The 20,086-nt window shown below is 39.5% G+C and overlaps 1 protein-coding gene across 1 annotated transcript; it reads right to left on the bottom strand.

Moving 5' to 3' along the window:
- Window positions 1–2,006: 2,006 nt before the first annotated feature.
- RTL3 (retrotransposon Gag like 3) lies at window positions 2,007–4,815 on the bottom strand. The gene is given in 4 exon segments (XM_010364121.2): window positions 2,007–2,222; window positions 2,225–2,283; window positions 2,613–4,033; window positions 4,640–4,815. Coding segments are annotated over 3 exon segments (1,467 nt in total). The 5' UTR covers window positions 3,805–4,033; window positions 4,640–4,815.
- Between the last annotated feature and the right edge of the window lie 15,271 nt (window positions 4,816–20,086).

Genomic DNA, 20,086 nt, shown 5'->3' with positions numbered 1-20,086 from the left:
CCATTACCTTCTAGGGTTATAATCATTTATTTTATGTTTTGTCTACATTTGTCTAAATAAGGGAAAGAGTCCACTTTTAGCAACCTCAGTGCAAGAGGCTCCCAAGGGAAAGTTGAAAACACAGAGGAAAAGCATTAGGTTCTTCTTAGACCACTCCTCACACCTCACCTGGAGCTTCTACCTCTTCCATCCCGTGGACCCCGGTGTGTGTGTGTGTGTGTGTGTGTGTGTGTGTGTGTGTGTGTGTGTGTTTATGTGTGTGTGATATGTGTGTGTTTAAGTCAAGGCAGTAGTCCCTCTCAGGCATGCAAGGACATAAGTTCCTTTCCTTGGCTTGGCTCTCCATGTGTGTCATGCAAGTAGCATGGTTAAGCAGTGCATGTATGTATAGGAGAGGAACAGTTGGCCACTAACACTCTTCATGGATTAAAAGCTGATTCCTTCCACCTTTCTGTGCATTGGCAAGAGCACATTAATCTGTAGTTCTAGGAAAAATTTGCCTGCTGCAGGGAAAAAGAATTTGTTACTTTACTGGAAGGGCTGGGTCACTGAAGTGGTCTCATTACCTGCTCCAATGCACTTCTTTGTTTGGTTAACTTGTGAAGTCCAAGACATTTGCCTTCAAAGCTGTTCAATGTCTTTGTCAGCGCTCTTTTTATTTTTGTAGAAATTTCCCCCTCTCGTAACTCCTCTCTTCAGCACCCCAATCCTCCTCTAAACCCTCTTCAACCTCCTCCTAATCTCCCCCAAACCCTCTTCTCAATCTTACCTCTACCTTTCCCATAATCCATCCATACCTCACTCACTTTCAGCCCTAACCATTCCCTACTCTCACTTTCAGCCCTAACCATTTCCTATTCTCTCCATCTTACCCTCTACATCATTTCTCCATCATCTGCAGACCTGTCACTATACCTGGAATGTTTAGGAGGCTCCCTAAACTTTGAACATTTTCCATTTCCCTCTCTCCCTCCCAGTTTACTAGTTTGTTATCTCTTCTTCTAGCTAAGCCAAGAAATAATTCAAACACAAGTAGAAATTGCTAATATTTATTGATTCTTTAAAAATATCACTTACAAACTTATTTTCTTTGTGTAAAAGATGTTGCGATTTTGTGATATAGAAAATATTGATAAGAAAAAAATCAAGTCAGTTTAACAGCTACGCTTTTTCATTATTAGTTTCTAATATCTATTCTCGTGAGTATTGTTAGTATAAATTGTAATTTAAACAGTTCCACAGAATGCAGGGTTCTGAGATAGAGGCATGCAGAGTTAGTGAAAAAATAAAGCAGCTCAAAGTCATCAGGTTCGGTCTATCATCTAAGAGGCAGAGTCATTGTACAGGTAGCCTTAGTACACAGCAAGAGGTTCAGTAGAATATTCAGGGAGCAGTAAATGCTGATGACAGCTGAGGTAACAGAAGACAGGGTGCCAGGAACAGTCACTAGGACGCAGGATCTACCCAGCAGTTATTTCATCACGATTTCTTCTATTCCACCTGTGCCTGAAGCAATTGTAGCAAAGCATAGGAATGTAGCAATTGTAGCAATTGTAGCAAAGCAAAGCAATAACGTGATGGAAAGGACACAATGCGGGTACTCCATTCTATGTTTGGGTCATGTGTCTCAAACCAGTGGATTCCAAGAATCAGAGGATATTTTGCTGCATGAATAATGTCAAACTGGAGCTCTACTACATGGTTTCCAATTTTAACTTTGACAGGTGATGTTTCCTTATTTATGGGCGCATTAATAAGTGGATGGCCGTCGACAGTTTCCAGCATCAGAGGGAAGATATTACTGCGATGGGCAGCTTCTCTCAAAGAACCACAGTATGATCAATGCTGTTTCTATAGGAGCCTGAATCTACCATCGCTTGCTCAAAGAATTGTTGTCTTCCTTTCAGAGCTCAGTCGGATTTCAACAGTAAGCCATAGTGTATGACACATGGATATTGGAAGAGAGGGGGATGCATATTTGTAGATTGGCCCGCCTGGGGTCCCCCTTACTGGCAGGCCTCAATGTTTCCTGCCTGCAGGGCTTGATGAGACTTGACAGGGCAATCTCTGGCAAAATGACTAGGATAACCACAGTAGAGGCATAAGTGGCCTTTGCGCCAACAGGCCCATTCAGCTTCACTGTTGTGTGGACAGTTCATTGCAGCTTGCATAGGTTGGTTTTCATCTGGTGGACTTGCATAGGTTGGTTTTCATCTGGTGGACTCTCAGGCCCATCTCCCTCTGCAGAGGAGCTTTTCCCTAATGGATTGGGATCAAGCTTCTCTTTTTTTTTTTTTTTTTTTTTTTTTTTTTTTTTTTTTTTTTGAGGCAGAGTCTCACTCTGTCGCCGGGGCTGGAGTGCAGTGGCCGGATCTCAGCTCACTGCAAGCTCCGCCTCCCGGGTTTACGCCATTCTCCTGCCTCAGCCTCCCGAGTAGCTGGGACTACAGGCGCCCGCCACTTCGCCCGGCTAGCTTTTTTTTTTTTGTATTTTTAGTAGAGACGGGGTTTCACCGTGTTAGCCAGGATGGTCTCGATCTCCCGACCTCGTGATCCGCCCGTCTCGGCCTCCCAAAGTGCTGGGATTACAGGCTTGAGCCACCGCGCCCGGCCTTCAAGCTTCTCTTCTAAGCTGATGCACTGAGTGATGAGATCAGATAGGTTGGTGGCTGGGCTTGTGTGAAACAGTTAATCTCGTATAGAACTGGCAAACCCTTCTTGAAATTGAATGCAGAGAGTGTTTTCATCCCAGTTCAGCTCTTGAGCAACGAGGTGGAAGTGGGTTGTTACATGACCTTTCCCTTGGCAGAGTTGACAGATACACTGGTTGGCATCTTCCATGTTTTCGGGATTATCAAAAGTATCCTGGAGCACATGTATGAAACTTTCACATTGACCTGGTAAGGGGCTTTGGATATCCAGTAAGAGCTGGAACCACCATCCTGCCTTATCTGAGAAGCAATTGCCAACAAAGCTCACCAGAGCTGCCTCAGTGGTACACAGGTGCCCTTTGACTCTCATGTAACTCTTCAGTTGAACCAGGAACTCGGGAAGCTTCTGGGAATCTCCATTGAAAGTTAAAGGGTATTCCAGGGGGAAAGCTGTAGCCTCTAACCCAATAGGGGCCTGTGGAAACTCTGGAGCTGCCAATGTCTCCACAACTATTAGACTCTCCAGGGACTCCTGGGTTGCTGAGAGTTCTAGGAATTCCTGGGCATTTGAAGGCTCCAGAAGATCTTGGGGAGGTGGAAGCTCAAGGAACTCTAGCTGTGCTGCAGTCTCCTGGCATTTTGTTGCCTCCTGGGGCTTCTCAATATTTGGGGGATCCTGGGGTTCTGAATTCTCGGGCTCTTGGGCTGATGTGGAATCCTGGGTGTCTGCAGACCCCTGGCCCTCCAAGACTGCTGGGATCTCATGGGTCATTGAAGGTTTCTTGGACTCCTGAGTTGCGGGAGGCTCCAGGGACTCTGGGGATGCTGGGGCCTCCTGGAGCTCCCAGGCTGCTGGGGGTTCCCAGGATGGAAGCTCCTGTGACTCTGGTGGCTTCTGGGGCTCCTTGAACTCTGGGGTCTTTTGGGACTCCCAGGCTGCTGGGGGATTCGTGTGTTCTGGGAGCTTCTGGGGCTCCTTGGCCTCTGAGGACTTTCGGAGTAGATCATCCTCCTTAGCTGCTTGGGACTTCTGAAGCTCTGAGATCTGGGCCCGGAGGGTAGCATTTTCTTCCATCAGCCACTGCACTTGAGCCTGCAGAATTTCATTCTCCAATTTCAGAGCAATATAGGAGGCTGCTAAGTCCTCCACCATCTTTTGAGGAAATGGGCATGATTTGACAGTTTGCTACCAAGAGAGATTGGATGGGCGTTTGTGAGATCTTTCCTGAAAGCTGCTTACAGGCAGATGTCAGGCTCAGTGAGTTTTCCAAGGGATGGGGATTTGGGCCCCACCAAGGCTGATTATCAAGAGGTCACTGGGAGACTCCGGAGCTCAGCAAGAAGGAGCCTCCGGAGCTCAGTAAGGGGAAGTGTCATATACACTGCGAAGAGAGTGGGAGCTGAGGATCAGAAACTGTGGAAAGCACACATTCAAAATAAATCAAAACAAAATCTGCCCAACAATGCTGGGTTTCTTTTACCATAGGCTTATGTTCATGAGCTGGGGTATATATGCTGGATCTGACTCCATGACATTTTAAGAACAGCACTTATCCCAGACTGTGCATGTAATTTTGCATTTATCCTTTGAAACTTAACATTATATCAAGAGCAAATATTCCACATTATTTTCTGTTTTATATAGTCTTTAATTTTGAATATCTGCCTAATATTCCAATGTAACATTTGGAATTTAAAAGCTGCTTTCAGTGACTAAATCAAATGTTTGAGCAATGTGGGAATTTTAGGCTCTGCGGTGGGCCAACCCAAGAGATATTTTTGGGTGACTAGGGTGGTAGGAAGTAGGAGGGAGCTCTTTCTGACACCTCAGAAATCATACCACATAAGTAACCACACAAGACTAGCCTCAGGAGAAAACAAGCAAAAGTTGACTAAATATATATATATGCCCTCAGCAGACATATGCATATTATTTATAAAAATACCTCAAAATAGTTAAGAAAATAATCTTTATAAATGTACGTTACCATTCAGAGACTTAGTCCAGGAGCTTGGCTCTCTGTGTACCCATCGCTGAGGAGGGAAATGTGTAAATGGCTGTGGAGGCTTGCCTTTTCTGCACACACTGAACTCAAGCAAACACACCCACTCCCAGAACACATTCCAACTCTCCTCAGTAACATAGCTTTTTAAAGTGTGGAAGAGTTTTTTGACAGTACCTCACAGTTCAGAGCTGCAAGGAAAGTAGGATGCTGTGCTGATGTGAAGCAGCTTCATGTCCTCAGTCCTTGGTTACTTTAATGAATATTTGGCCAGGAAATTGGGAGTAATACTACTGCCCTTGTGAAAAGTTGCAAACATTTTTGAATGACCACAGTGGTTTGGGATGTGATTTTTTATGTCTGTCTCATGTAACCTACTCTTACTTTGTCCAAATTGGGCCATTTATTTACTTCTCACTCAGGGAACAGCCTGCAAACCCTCAGCCCCTTCCCTTGCTTACTACCTATTCAGTCCCTAGAGTTTTTCCTTGCAATGTTTTCTTGGAAAATTTACTATGGACAGATCTAGAAAAGGTGTAAAAGGGTACAAATGTCAGGGAGACCAACTGTGTTGGTGGGTACTTATAGCAGTCTTACAGAGTCCCTGGCTCTTTCTGAATGTCCTGGACCAAGGATCTCATGCTTCCCTGAACTGATCAGGTGCTCCAAGTAGCACTCAGGACATCCACTAAAGACTGGCCTCTTGGGAAGTGACCCTACTCAGAATCTCACTTTCTCTTCTCATGCCGGATCCCAGTTATGCCTTGGTTATGGGCTATGTGGCCATTTTAGGCAAGGCTTAGGGGCAACTATTTTTATCCAAGTGAAGAGTGGGGTTGAGGATTGCATGTGGCCATTTCAAATCACGCATCATGTCAACCATGGTCCCATGTCTCCTTTACAAATGGTCAGTTCTGCATTAGTCAGCATAATGGGATAAACCCTAGTGATGGAATAGGCCCAAAATATAGCAAATTGACAGACTGGACTACCTGAATCTGAATGCAGAAGCTTTGAAAGTAAAAACAAAATCTTTTGCAAATCGAGTTTTTTCTTTCCTTACCTTCCAAATTTTTATTTTCCTAGAAAAACAACACATATAAAAATACCACCATCATCAGGGATGATATGTTCTATTTATGTGAAGTTTTCAGATAACTGAAGCCTTCCTGCCCTCCAAGAAGCCAAAACACACAGTTAACATTTATTTTATCCAGAAAGAGAAGAGAACTCCCAACACCTGAATTTGTAACGGGCTTAGTTAGGGAACAACTATTAATTGAAACTCTTTCCTAATGCTTAGCAATTTCTGTATCAATGAGTTTGAAGTTTCGATACTGGACATCAAGTTGAAATTTAATAAATAGTAGAAATATTTATAGCATATGTTATACCTCTTCATCCATTCTTAAGAAATGATTTTGCATATAATTTAATCCAGTTTTAATGGTCTGGATTCACACTTACACAAACCAGCTAGTTTACACTGTTGTAACACAGTGTTGCCCTCTGAAAGCTACTGAGAGGTACAAAGTTGTCTGTCTTCAAATTAAAAACTTCCAAATTGCTATGCTTCCCAACTTCTTATATTTTCTTTTCCTTTATATTTTTCTACTCTTTTACAATCAAGTTGTAACATAGCCCTTCATGTTATTACCTATATGCCTGTCTATACTTACTCTATACAAATTTGGCAAATTACTTCATCTTTCTTTTTTTTTAGTTTATGAAACTGTAAAATGAAACTATTAATATTATTTGACTTTATAGGGTTGTCAAACATTCAGTGAAATAATGTGTGAAAAAAGGCTTAGCACAGTGTCTGGCAGCTAATAACACCCAATAAAGGTTAATGATAATAATAATAATAAGCTGTAGCAGCAGTAATCTCATTTTAAGTTATTCTTTTTAATCACCTGCGAATTGGGAAACTGAATAGGTAAACATGCTAGTTGTATAGAGGCTGAGAAAGGGGTCTCATACAAAGAAATCTACAGTGCATCGATTTTACAGCATTGATTTTTTATAACTTGGGAACTTTTATCTTTTCTTCCTTGCTGGGTTATGGATGGTTTGGTTTACCAAATAGTACTCTAGAATCAGGACTGGAAGCACCTGAGCAGGAAGATTAGAAGATTAAGATTGTAATTGTGAAGCAGCCAAGATAGATGTTTAAAAAGTTCATGGACTAAAGCACTGAAAAGTGCCTTACCTACAGGAATATTTATTCAGTATATAAACACAGAAACCTTTCTTTCCCCAACCCCCTACACTAAAGAGCGAAGACCAAATTCACCATCCTTAAGTACAAGTTCAAACTGCCTAAACATAGAGAATTATTATTTTCTGGGTGGAAAAGGGAGCTACACAGACTTTTGTCCAAATGTCTAAAATGGTTTTAGTATCCTGAATTAGTCAAGTGAGAATAGGAAAGTAAGAATAAGAAAGTAATCACATCCAAATTTTCATCATGTTTCCCTACATTTTAATTCTTCTTCATACATTCACAACATTATGGAATGTATGGATCCCTTAGAACGGTCATGAAAATATTTTAAGTAAATGAGGTTTTGTTAACTGTGCAAATGAATATTTCAAGGAGAAAAGAGACAAATATGCTCATTTAACAGATATAAAAAGACTACACACTAAAAGGAAATATTCAGGCTCAGTTATGTTAATAAGCTACATATGTTGATTGTCAACTTAGGGAGAAAAGGAAAGAAAAGGTTGAATGAAATGTAGTTCTACTTTGTACATTCCAGTGGCTCATACTTTTCTTTTGTCTGCAAATACACAAACTAAACGTTTTAGGTCTCTGCCAGGGTCTTCCTTCCCTAAGCTGGCTGGGCTGCATCTTTAAGCAACTCCAGCTTCTGTGCCTCCCTTTTCCCACCCTGAAAAAGAGTCAATGGGACAGTTTACCCTACAGGTCTCTGGCACAAGGCCCAGCCACCCCTTGGGGGCAGTCCCATCCTGGTGTGTGTTTCATTTAACATATTATTCCTATAGTTACATTATAGCTCGCAACACTTTCTGCAACACTTTCTTAAATTTAACCCATAATGTGATTAGTACTGATTGAAACTTTTCATTGTCAACAACACCGAATAATATAGCACTGGGGCAGCAGGAGTTCCCAATTCCTCTGGAAGTTAGAAGGCTGATCAAAAATTCTCTTTACTCATAAGACCGGGACCCAGAGGACTTAGTAATGGTTTGGAAACAGAGTCTATCCCACACAAGAGTCAAAATTTGTCACTCATCTCCCTTTTTGGAATTTACAACCTTCTCATTTTATTTCTTATTCCATACTTAGGAGGGTCTTCTCGTTGATCAACTGTCACATTGGGAAAGTAAAGCCCTACTGAAATACTAACTTGTAAGGCTTTAAAAAATCTTTCTTGGGGGTGTTTGCATTTTCATAGGATGTTTTGAAAGACTGCAATCCATTCAAGACTATTCTGTTAGGAGAGATACCCTTGCTCAGATACATCATTTTGGTGTCCTTCAGATTACACCTTGTCAGTGGCCTTATATTTGATTTCCTTATAAAGTTGACCCAACATGGTCCCTAATGTTAGCAGCAGATATGTTTAATGATTTTAATGCTCTGATTTCACTAAATCCTTGTGAAGGCACCAGGGTGCCTTAGTTTCCTCACCAAGGCTGAGGAAACTACCATCACAGCCTAACAAAGGAATGGGGGACTTTTCTATAACCCCACTTCTAGGGATGCACTTATTGTAGAGATCTGTCCTTCTCCTCTACTTCCTGGACCTCTCCTCTCCAGAGTCTACCAATGCTGGCTCACCGAGAAGTCAGACTAAGTTTAAGCTGATGGTACCAGCAAAGCAGGAGAGATGGGGAAAGACAGGATGGAGGGAGAAGCGGGGAGATGAGGGGCTAAAGACAGACAGAAGGAGAAAGGGAGAGAGAAAAAGAGAGGGAGGGATATGGGGAGAAAGAGAGGATAGGGGAGAAGGCAAGGAGAAGGAAAGATAATATCAGGAAATCTAGAAAGAAGCTTAAAACCTCAGCATATGTACATTTTGATCAGTGAAAGATAAAATTTAATTTTATAGTTTAGCATTTTAAAAATTAGATAAAATTATGAGGCATTATCTTTTAAGTGCTTAAGCTTACCTCTACAGGTCCATAGTGGATGACATGGTCTTTAAAGGTTTGCAGACTACTGAAGGAGTAATGATAGAGCCTCAGTGGGACTGAAGAGGATGGTAAGAGTGTAGAAGTGGAAGATGCAGGAGTGAATGGGGTGCTGAAGAGAAAGAACACCAAAATTGATCATTTTTTCTGTGTGGTACAAATAAGATATTAGTTGCTAAAGTGCTTTAAAAATGTGCTAATGGAAAGGGCTCAGGCTTTGAAGTAAGGCAGGACTAGTTTCAGTTCCCACCTCTGCTATTTGCTAGCTGTATGGTCTTGTCCAAGTTGCTTAAATTCTCTGAAACTCATTTTCCTCACTTGAAAAATAGGAGATAACAATGGGTAATTACTGAGTTACTGTGAGGGTTAGAAATAATGTTAGTATTTAATAATAGGCTTTTTTTGAGTTGTAGTTTATGATAAAAGTCATATTGACAGTGGAAAGAATTGTCATTGATTTTCATATGTCAGCTTATCTAGTGCATTCAAGCAAAACTCTTCTCAATTTTTTACATATAAACTCAACATAATATGATTGCTCCAATATATAGATGCTCCTCACCTTATGACTTATAATAGGGTTATGTCCTGGTAAAGCCATTGTAAGTTGAAAATATCATAAGTTGAAAATGCATTTAACATACCTAATCTACTGCACAGCATAATTTTGCCTAGCCTACCTCAAATGTGCTCATAACACTTACATTAGTTTACAGTTGGGCAAAATCATCTAATACAAAGCCTGTTTTATAACAAAGTGTTGAATATCTCATGTAATTTATTGAATATTGCACTGACAGTGAAAAGCAGAATGATTGTGAGTATAGGAAGTATGGTTTCTACTGAATGCATATTGCTTTTGTACCATTGTAAAGTCAAAAAATCGTATGTTGAACCATCATGAATCAGAGACTGTCTGTATTTTGCTTTCCATAATGTCAGTCTACATTTATTCCTTCTCACCTTCTTTCCTCAAATATTTATTGAGCATTTGGGTGGGCATGTGATGTATGTGCTTGTGATGCATATGCTGAGTGAGGAATACAAAGATGAATCCACTCGGAGCTTTTTCTCAAGGAGTTTACAGGCCAGAGGAACACGAAAAATATGTACTTTTCTATTAATATGCAAAAATCTCTCAGTGCTAAATGTCATTTGAGAGATAAAGATAAAGTCCTCCAAGGGTGGAAAACTTGTGGATGTGGTGGGGTGTGGTAGAGAGGAGTGACGGGTGAAATTTTGGAAAGCTGAATAGAAGAGGTGGCTTTTGAGTTGAGCTTTTGAATTTGAATTTGAAAGAAGGGTAAGATTTGATCATCCCAGTATGAGGGTGAATTTAGAATGGATGAAGAAAAAAAAGCATATCTGCTGCTGTAAAGATACCTGAAAATGTGGAAGCGACTTTGGAACTGCGTAGCAGACAGAGGTTGGAATAGTTTGGAAGGCTCAGAAGAAGATAGGAAAACGTGGGAATGTTTGGAACTTCCTAGAGACTTGGAGGGCTCAGAAGACAGGAAGATTTGGGAAAGTTTGGAACTTCCTAGAGACTTGTTGAATGGCTTTGACCAAAATGCTGATAGTGATATGGACACTAAAGTCCAGGCTATGGTGGTCTTAGATGGAGATGAGGAACTTGTTGGGAACTAAAGGTGATGCTTGTTATGTTTTAGCAAACAAACCGGTGGAATTTTGCCCCTGCCCTAGAGATCTGTGAAACTTTGAACTTGAGAGAGATAATTTAGGGTGTCTGGTAGAAGAAATTTCTAAGCGGCAAAGCATTCAAGAGGAAGTAGAGCATAAAAGTTTGGAAAATTTGCAGCCTGGTGATGCAATAGAAAAGAAAAACCAATTTTTCTGGGAAGAAATTCAAGCCTGCTGCATAAATTTGCATAAGTAACAAGGAGCTGAATGTTAATCACCAAGACAATAGGGAAAATATCTCCAGGACATATTAGAGGCCTTTGCTACAGGCCCTCCTATCACAGACCTCAAGGCCTAGGAGGAAAACATGGTTTTGTGGGCTGGGTCAGGGCCCCTCTGTTGTATGCAGCCTAGGGATCTGGTGACCTGCTTCCCAGCTTCTCCAGCCCTGGCTAAAAGGGGCCAAGGTATAGCACAGGCTGTGGCTTTGGGAGGTGAAAGCCCCAATCTTGGCAGCTTCCACATGACATTGAGCCTGTGGATACAGAGAAGTCAAGAATATAGGTTTTGGAACCGCTGCTTAGATTTCAGAGGATGTATGGAAACACGTGAATGTCCAGGCAAAAGTTTGCTGTAGGGGTAGAGCCCTCACGAAGAACCTCTGCTAAGGCAATGCAGAAAGGAAATGAGGGATGGAAACCCCCACAAGGTCTCCACTGGGGGACTGCCTAGTGGAGCTGGGAGAAGAGGTCCACCATCCCTTAGACCACACAATGGTAGATCCACCAACAGTTTTCATGGTGCACCTGGAAAAGTCACAGACACTCAACACCAAGCCATGAAAGCAACCAGGAGGGGAGCTGTGCCATGCAAAGTTACAGGGGTGGAGCTACCCATGGCTGTGGGAGCCCACCTCTTGCATCAGTGTGCCCTGGATGTGAAACATGGAGTTGAAGGAGATCATTTTGGAACTTTATGGTTTAATGACTGCCCTATTGGATTTCAGACTTGTATGGGGCCTCTAGTCCCTTTGTTTTGGCCAATTTCCCCCATTTGGAACAGGTATATCTACCCGATGCCTGTACCCTCACTGTATCTAGAAGGTAGCTAACTTGCCTTTGATTTTATGGGTTCACAGGTGGAAGGAACTTGCCTTGTCTGAGATGAGACTTTGGACTACAGACTTTTGTGTTAATACTGAAATGAGTAAAGACTTTGGGGGACTGTTGGGAAGGCATGATTGGTTTTGAAATGTGAGGACATGAGATTTGAGAGGGGCTGGGGTGGAATGATATAGTTTGGCTGTGTCCACGCCCAAATCTTATTTTTAATTTTAGCTCCCATAATTCCCACATGTTGTGGGATGGACCCGGTCAGAGATAATTGAATCATGGGGATGGGTCTTTCCAGTGCTGTTCTCATGATAGTGAATAAGTCTCATGAGATCTGATGGTTTTATAATGGGGAGTTCCCCTACACAAGTTCTCTCTTGTCTGCCACCATGTAAGATGTGACTTTGCTCCTTCTTGCTTTCTGCCATGATTGTGCGGCCTCTCCAGCCATGTGGAACTGTGAGTCAACTAAACCTCTTTTCTTTATAAATTATCCAGTCTCTGGTATGTCTTTATTAGCAGCATGAGAACAGACTAATACAATCTCCAATGAAACAAATTATGAGAACAAAAGTACAGAGGTTAGGAACTTCAGCTTGTAAATAGAAGAAGCAACAGTTCAGTTTGGATAAAACCTAGGGTATGTGAAGGAAATGTGCAAGTTCATAGACATAAAATGTAATACAGAGCTCCTCAAAGAGAAAATTGAGTTTTAGCAGAAAGATGACAATTAAAAGCAAATATTTTATGTGTAAATGGTCAAGAAATATGTGACTCTGGCAATTTCTAACTGCTCTAAATATTTTATTAATTTACTAAGATCCTGGCATCCATTAGTACTCCCTCACACCCAGGAATACCTAGTAGACTTTTAATATGATCTATCAGGTGATCTTCTGTTTTAATGTTTCCAAGAGCTTTTCAATGTATGTTTTCTTAACACTGTAATCCTGACTGTGATTTCCCTCATGTTCAGAATGATTAAATTTTCCTTCACCTTTGAGTCAGGTATTAAACAGGCATGGCTGTCTCATGCTAACCCCAGCATGGACCTCTTGGTTTAGCTATTTTATCTCAATCACTTCCTGTAGGAGAATATTTACATAACCAAATTCCACTTCCCCATTTCCTTCCACTCCATTTCTGTAGTTATTTTGTTCTTGTCACTATGCTATTTGATGTTTTAGCAGAGCTGGATTATCTAAAACTGCATTCTTTGTGTGTACCCCTGACAGAAAGACAGGCCACTTCTTAGTCTCTGATTATTTCTTGGCTGAAAGACTGAAGCAGAAAATATCATTAGTGAGGAGTCACATCAGATTCCTGGGACATTTGTATGTTCTTTATGGATGCCAGCAGAGTTGACTCTATCAGCATGTGCAAATGGGAAGGATTACACTGATGAATTATTTGTCAAAAACTGAAAAGGCATTTTGGTTTTCTAAATTTTTAGAGAGAACTTGGTGATTTCTTTTTTCCAGTTCTCTTTAAGCAGGCTAGGCAGTACTTACGGGCACTTTTTGCTTTCAGCATTTGTATAACCCAGGTATAATGCAATGGAGTCACTGTGCTACATCAGGGCAACAGCAGTAGATAACAGCATAAAAAATAAAGATTGTGATTTTAAAAGAACTACTTAGATACGTTTCTGGCAAGTTTCACCAGAAACTGTTAATCCTGGTGACTCTGGGTAGTGGAGATTGAAGAGACTTTTAGTTTTTATTTACATTTTTCTGCAGCAGTTGAATTATTTTAAAAATAAAAGTACACATTTCTTTTAGGGAAAATAGGAGGCTTACTATCTGGCTGTGGCCTCATGTGCAGGTTTATTTATTTGGTATTCAAAACTCTCTAGAATGCAGCCCTATCTTCCTTTTCTGGCAATGCTTCCCTTCACTTTTACCTATACACTACTAGTCTTGTTAGTCTTTACATTGTACCACCCACATGGCACATTCACCCTACCTTTTTTTTTTTTTTCTTATATAAAGTTACTTTCCTTTTTTTTTAAAATCAAAAATACCTCTTTATATCTTTAACTTGCTTTATATCTCTTATTTCCTGATTCCTTTTCCTTGTTTTACACATAACCCTTATATAAGCCTTGAATTAGACAAAGATATTTTACCTTTAATAAATTCTTAAATTTATTTTAAGAATTCTTTAATTCTTTAATTATTAATAAATTATTTCATCTTAAATTGGAATTGCCCAGATACTTAATATCAATTAACAATCTTAGATCCTAAATTATGACGAGTTGTTCCATTACATTTTCCTGATTAATTTAGTAATTTAGCTAGATGATTTACAAAAAATTATCAGAATCTACAAAGAACTCAAACAAATTTATAAGAAAAAAACAAACAACCCCATCAAAAAGTGGGCAAAGGATATGAACAGACATTTCACCCTACCTTTTTTTTTTTTTTTTTTTTTTTTTTTTTTTTTTTTATTATACTTTAAGTTCTAGGGTACATGTGCACAACGTGCAGGTTTGTTACATATGTATACCTATGCCATGTTGGTGTGCTGCACCCATCAACTCGTCAGCACCCATCAATTCATCATTTATATCATGTATAACTCCCCAGTGCAATCCCTCCCTCCTCCCCCCTCCCCCCTCCCCATGATAGGCCCCAGTGCGTGATGTTCCCCTTCCCGAGTCCAAGTGATGTCATTGTTCAGTTCCCACCTATGAGTGAGAACATGCGGTGTTTGGTTTTCTCTTCTTGTGATAGTTTGCTAAGAATGATGGTTTCCAGCTGCATCCATGTCCCTACAAAGGACGCAAACTCATCCTTTTTTATGGCTGCATAGTATTCCATGGTGTATATGTGCCACATTTTCTTAATCCAGTCTGTCACAGATGGACATTTGGGTTGATTCCAAGTTTTTGCTATTGTGAATAGTGCCGCAATAAACATACGTGTACATGTGTCTTTGTAGTAGAATAATTTATAATCCTTTGGGTATATACCCAGTAGTGGGATGGCTGAGTCATATGGTACATCTAGTTCTAGATCCTTGAGGAATTGCCATACTGTTTTCCATAATGGTTGAACTAGTTTACAATCCCACCAACAGTGTAAAAGTGTTCCTATTTCTCCACATCCTCTCCAACACCTGTTGTTTCCTGACTTCTTAATGATTGCCATTCTAACTGGTGTGAGATGGTATCTCATTGTGGTTTTGATTTGCATTTCTCTGATGGCGAGTGACGATGAGCATTTTTTCATGTGTCTGTTGGCTGTATGAATATCTTCTTTTGAGAAATGTCTGATCATATCCTTTCCCCGCTTTTTGATGGGGTTGTTTGTTTTTTTCTCGTATATTTGTTTGAGTTCTTTGTAGATTCTGGATATTAGCCCATTGTCAGACGAGTAGGTTGCCATCCCCATCAAGCTACCAATGACTTTCTTCACAGAATTGGAAAAAACTGCTTTAAAGTTCATATGGAACCAAAAAAGAGCCCGCATTGCCAAGACAATCCTAAGTCAAAAGGACAAAGCTGGAGGCGTCACGCTACCTGACTTCAAACTATACTACAAGGCTACAGTAACCAAAACAGCATGGTACTGGTACCAAAACAGAGATATAGACCAATGGAACAGAACAGAGTCCTCAGAAATAATACCGCACATCTACAGCCATCTGATCTTTGACAAACCTGAGAGAAACAAGAAATGGGGAAAGGATTCCCTATTTAATAAATGGTGCTGGGAAAATTGGCTAGCCATAAGTAGAAAGCTGAAACTGGATCCTTTCCTTACCCCTTATACGAAGATTAATTCAAGATGGATTAGAGACTTAAATGTTAGACCTAATACCATAAAAACCCTAGAAGAAAATCTAGGTAGTACCATTCAGGACATAGGCATGGGCAAGGACTTCATGTCTAAAACACCAAAAGCAACTTTGGCAAAAGCCAAAATTGACAAATGGGATCTAATTAAACTAAAGAGCTTTTGCACAGCAAAAGAAACTACCATCAGAGTGAACAGGCAACCTACAGAATGGGAGAAAATTTTTGCAACCTACTCATCTGACAAAGGGCTAATATCCAGAATCTACAAAGAACTCAAACAAATATACGAGAAAAAAACACCCTACCTTTTTTACATGGCTATGCGCTCTGACTGGCTTTCGATCTTTAGAAATTTGATCCTTTTTCTAGGCCTGCCACAGAAGCTGTATCTTCCAAGCAACCTTATGAGAGTTTTTTAGCCCACCACTCCCCCTCTATCTGTTCTGTGCTAATGTTGCAAATGCAGCCACATTGATTGTATTTCTCAGTTATATCTAATTGTTTCCTGTATTAATATTTTCTGACTAGTTACAGGAGCCAAATTCTTGTTCTGCGAAAGCCTAGCTGTGTGATTCTGGGCATGTAGCAATCTCGCTGGGTGTGTTTCCTCATCTAGGAAATGAGGGGTGTTGGGAGATCTCCTAAGTGCATTCTATTTCTAACAAACTAGGATTTTCATATTTGTGAAAGAGACTTCAAAAATTCCAAAGCACTATACAGTAAAATTTGTATTAGAATTATACTTTTTCTATTTCCTGCAGCTCTTACGTTACCATGTAAAATACCTGTATCTCTGACAAACTGTTTGTACAAAGTGTCTTAAGATTTAATAATAATTCTTTTTGGTTTGAGCTAAAGTCCAACTTTCCACAAAAGGAAGTATATGTTTCACATATTAGGGACACAGATTTGAACATGTTTCTTCTATTGACAGCTTTGCCTTTCATTTTTGAGCTAACAATCACTTGAATGCATTTTGATTAATGTAGAATTTGCATTAATGATCAATTTAAATGTTCTTTTTACACCAAGCCTGACAATTTAGAAATGTCCTAGTATCATATATTGGCAATCTTTCCTGAAGAAATTATGGCCTCAGAAATGACAGATAATATTACTGTCCCCATGCATTATCTATGGGAATAACAACATCATCATCATCAACAACAAAGCTAACACTTCCATAGCACTTGCTTCGCACTAGGTACTATTCTAAGCTCTTACATATATTAATTCATTCAGTTCTCTCAACAACACCGTAAAGTAAGCATTTCCCCTTCCATTTCATGGATGAAATAAACAAAGCCAGAAAGGCTAAATAATGTGCCAAGAGGTCATACAGCTGGTAAATTGCAGTGATGGGACTTCATCTCAGAAAATCTGTCTTCATATTCATATTCTCTGCTCTAAGCTATTAAGCTAAACTGCTTTCAACTCTGCTCTCAAATTTCCTATCTAAAAGTAGGAAGACTAAATTAGTCAGAGATTGCAAAATGATCACCCATGGGCTCAATGTGGCCTACAGATATGTTTTGATTTGTCTGTACTTATCTTAAAGTTGAATAAAAATCAGGGGATTCCACAAAACAATCCATATTTACAATTTGGGAAATCTGGCCATACTATGCCCACGTTCCCACATGACAAGAGCCAACAGGAACTTAGTATATACTGGTTGCTTCCTTTAGCTGGGGAAAAACTCTAGTTTTCTATGGTTCTACCACTCCCTAGTTGCATTGAAACTACCTGCTTTACTGTTTTGCTTTCTCTACCTGGTTCCTTGTATACATTTGAGCCGGAGCTCTAATATCCCTGATATACAATCTTTACAGTCTCTTTTAGCTTGAACATTTAATGTTTCCATGTGTAGTAAAAACTTACTGTAGTTGCTACATATGCATAATCGCACAGATGACCCTTTAAGACATAATGTCAAATGAAAGCAGCCAGAAACAAAAGAGTAAATGTTACCATTTATATGAAGTTCAAGAACAGCCAAAGCCTGACAAAACAAGCAATGGAGAAAGGACTCTGTATTTAACAAACAGTGCTGGGATAACTGGCTAACAATATTCAGAAGACTGAAGTCAGAACCTTATATTTCAGCATATACAAAAATTAACTCAAAATAGATCAAATATTTAAATGTATAACCTCCAACTATAAAAATTCTAGAAGACAATTTAGTAAAAACTCTTCTTGATGTTGGCCTTGGCAAATAATTTTTGGCTAAGTAACGAAAAGCAATTGCAACAAAAACAAAGACAGACAAGCAGAACCTAATTAAACTAAGGAGCTTCTTCAAACCAAGTAAATTATCAGCAGAATAAACAGACAACCTAGAGAATTGGAGAAAATATTCACAAACTATGCATCTGACAAAGGCATATCAGAAATCTATAGGGAACTTAAGCAAATCAAGCAGCACAAAACAAATAACCCCATTAAAAACAGGCAAAGGACATGAACACAAGCTTCTCACAAGAAGACATACAAGTGACCTACACACATATGAAAAAATGTTCAGCATCACTGACCATAAGAGAAATGTAAATAAAAACCACAATGAGATATCATCTCACACCTGGCAGAATGGTTATTATTAAAAAGTCAAAAAACAACAGATGCTAGCGAGACTGTGGAGAAAAGGAAATACTTATATACAATTGATGGGAATGTAAATTAGTCCAGCCACTGTGGAAAACAGTTTGACAATTTCTTAAATATTTAAAACAGAGCTACCATTTGACCTAGCAGTCTCATTACTGGGTGTACCCAAAGGAAAATAGGTCATTATACTAAAAAGACACATGGACTTGTATGTTCATTGCTGTGCTATTCACAATAGCAGAGACATGTAACCAACCCGGTGCCCATCAATGGTAGATTGGATAAGGAAAATGCTGTACATATACACCATGGAATACTATGCAGCCATGAAAAGAATGGAATTCTGTCCTTTATGGTAATATGGATGGAGCTAGCTGGAGTCCATAATCCTAAGTAAATTAAGGCAGTAGCAGAAAACCAAATACCTCATGTTCTCACTTATAAGTAGGAGTTAAACATTGAGCACACATAATCATAGAAATGGGAACAATACACACTGTAGACTAATAGAGGGTAGAGGACAAGAAAGGTGGGAGGTGTGGGTTGAAAAACTACCTGTTGGGTATATGATCGCTATTTGGGTGATGGGATCCATACTCCAAACTTCAACATCACGTATTACTTCGATGGAACAAAACAGCACATGCATAAAATAAAATAAAAGCTGAAATTGGAAAAAAAAAAAAAAAAAGAACAGGAAGATCCAATCAATAGTGCTGCAAATCTGAACAGTAGTTACTTCTGGGGATGAGGGGATATTGACTGGGAATGAGCAGAAGAAACTTTTCTCAGTGTGGGTGACAGAAATAATCTATATGTGATCTGAGTGGCAGTCACATAGGTATATACATATCTTAAAAGTCACTGAAGATTTGTGCATTGTACCGTATGTGAACTGCACATTGCATTTTGAGCAAGATACTTAAAAAGCAATAGTGTCCAGGGGTTTCCAAATGCTAGTCCTCAAAGGGTGGCGTTAGAATAATCTGAGATGTTTTCTTTAAAGCAAATTCCCAGGACGAAGGTAAGACATACTGATTCAGAATCTCTGGAGGTAGGGCCTTGAGAGTGTATGTATTTTAACAAGTTGGCTAGTCTAGCTGACTCAATGACATTTGTCACGACTCTCTTGAATACTTTTGGAGAAGTGTAAGCAAACGTCTTATTTGCTCCTCAGAACAACACATGAGATAGGTATCATTATTTCTATTATACATGGAAGTGAACTGAGTCTTAGGACAATCAAGGAACTTAGCCTCAGTGATAAAACTAGCAAAAGATGGGTACAGATTTAGAGACAGCCCCACTTGACTTAAAAAACCAGGTATTTCCATGGCAGTCCATTGCCTTCTAAAAACAGTCATTGTGGGCAACGTGTTATCCCTACTTGTTGATTAAAGATGTCTAGAGTCAGAGTCCTGAAACAGCATGTCTTATATAACTTAGCAGAGTTTGCTTTTTAAGTATCTTGCTCAAAATGCAATGTGCAATTCACAAAGGAGAGTTTGAACCCAAGTCTATTAATATATCCAGGACCTATTTCTCTGATGCCTTCAGTGTCCCTCATTTTGCTTATTTTTTCCCCCAAAAAAGAGTTGGTTTTTTACAAGTGGAGTTCCACTTGAGATCTGTTTGCAAAATATCTTGAAGCCTGACTGCACAAAACACGACAGTTTCTAAGGTTACAATATAGAATAGCTTTTTCACTGCATTTTGTACCTTGAAAAACCCTGTAATCAAACAATGTTCATTAAGGGTGGAGTGAAAATGAATAATGCAATTTCAATATTTCCAAAATTCTAACATTTACGGAATAACTAAAACTTGTTTGATTCTATTTTTTTTTCAAAAATAAAATCAATTCTGGTGGTATATTTGTCTACTTTAGAAGGAATCTGTGGCTCTTCAGATGTCTATCCTGTCTCCCAAAATGTTACCTTTGCTTCAGTTCCACTGTTTGAAATTTGCCATTTTATATTTAATATCTCTCTTTCACTAAGGAAATATATTCTTTTGCATTAAACATTGTCTCTGTCTGGGGTTGAATAGTGCCCTCTTGAAATTCATGTCCATCTGGAGCCTCAGAATGTGACT

The sequence above is a fragment of the Rhinopithecus roxellana genome, chromosome 7 (genome assembly GCF_007565055.1).
Source record: "Rhinopithecus roxellana isolate Shanxi Qingling chromosome 7, ASM756505v1, whole genome shotgun sequence".
Classification (NCBI taxonomy): domain Eukaryota; kingdom Metazoa; phylum Chordata; class Mammalia; order Primates; family Cercopithecidae; genus Rhinopithecus; species Rhinopithecus roxellana.
This window is presented reverse-complemented; position numbering and strand designations above follow the sequence as displayed.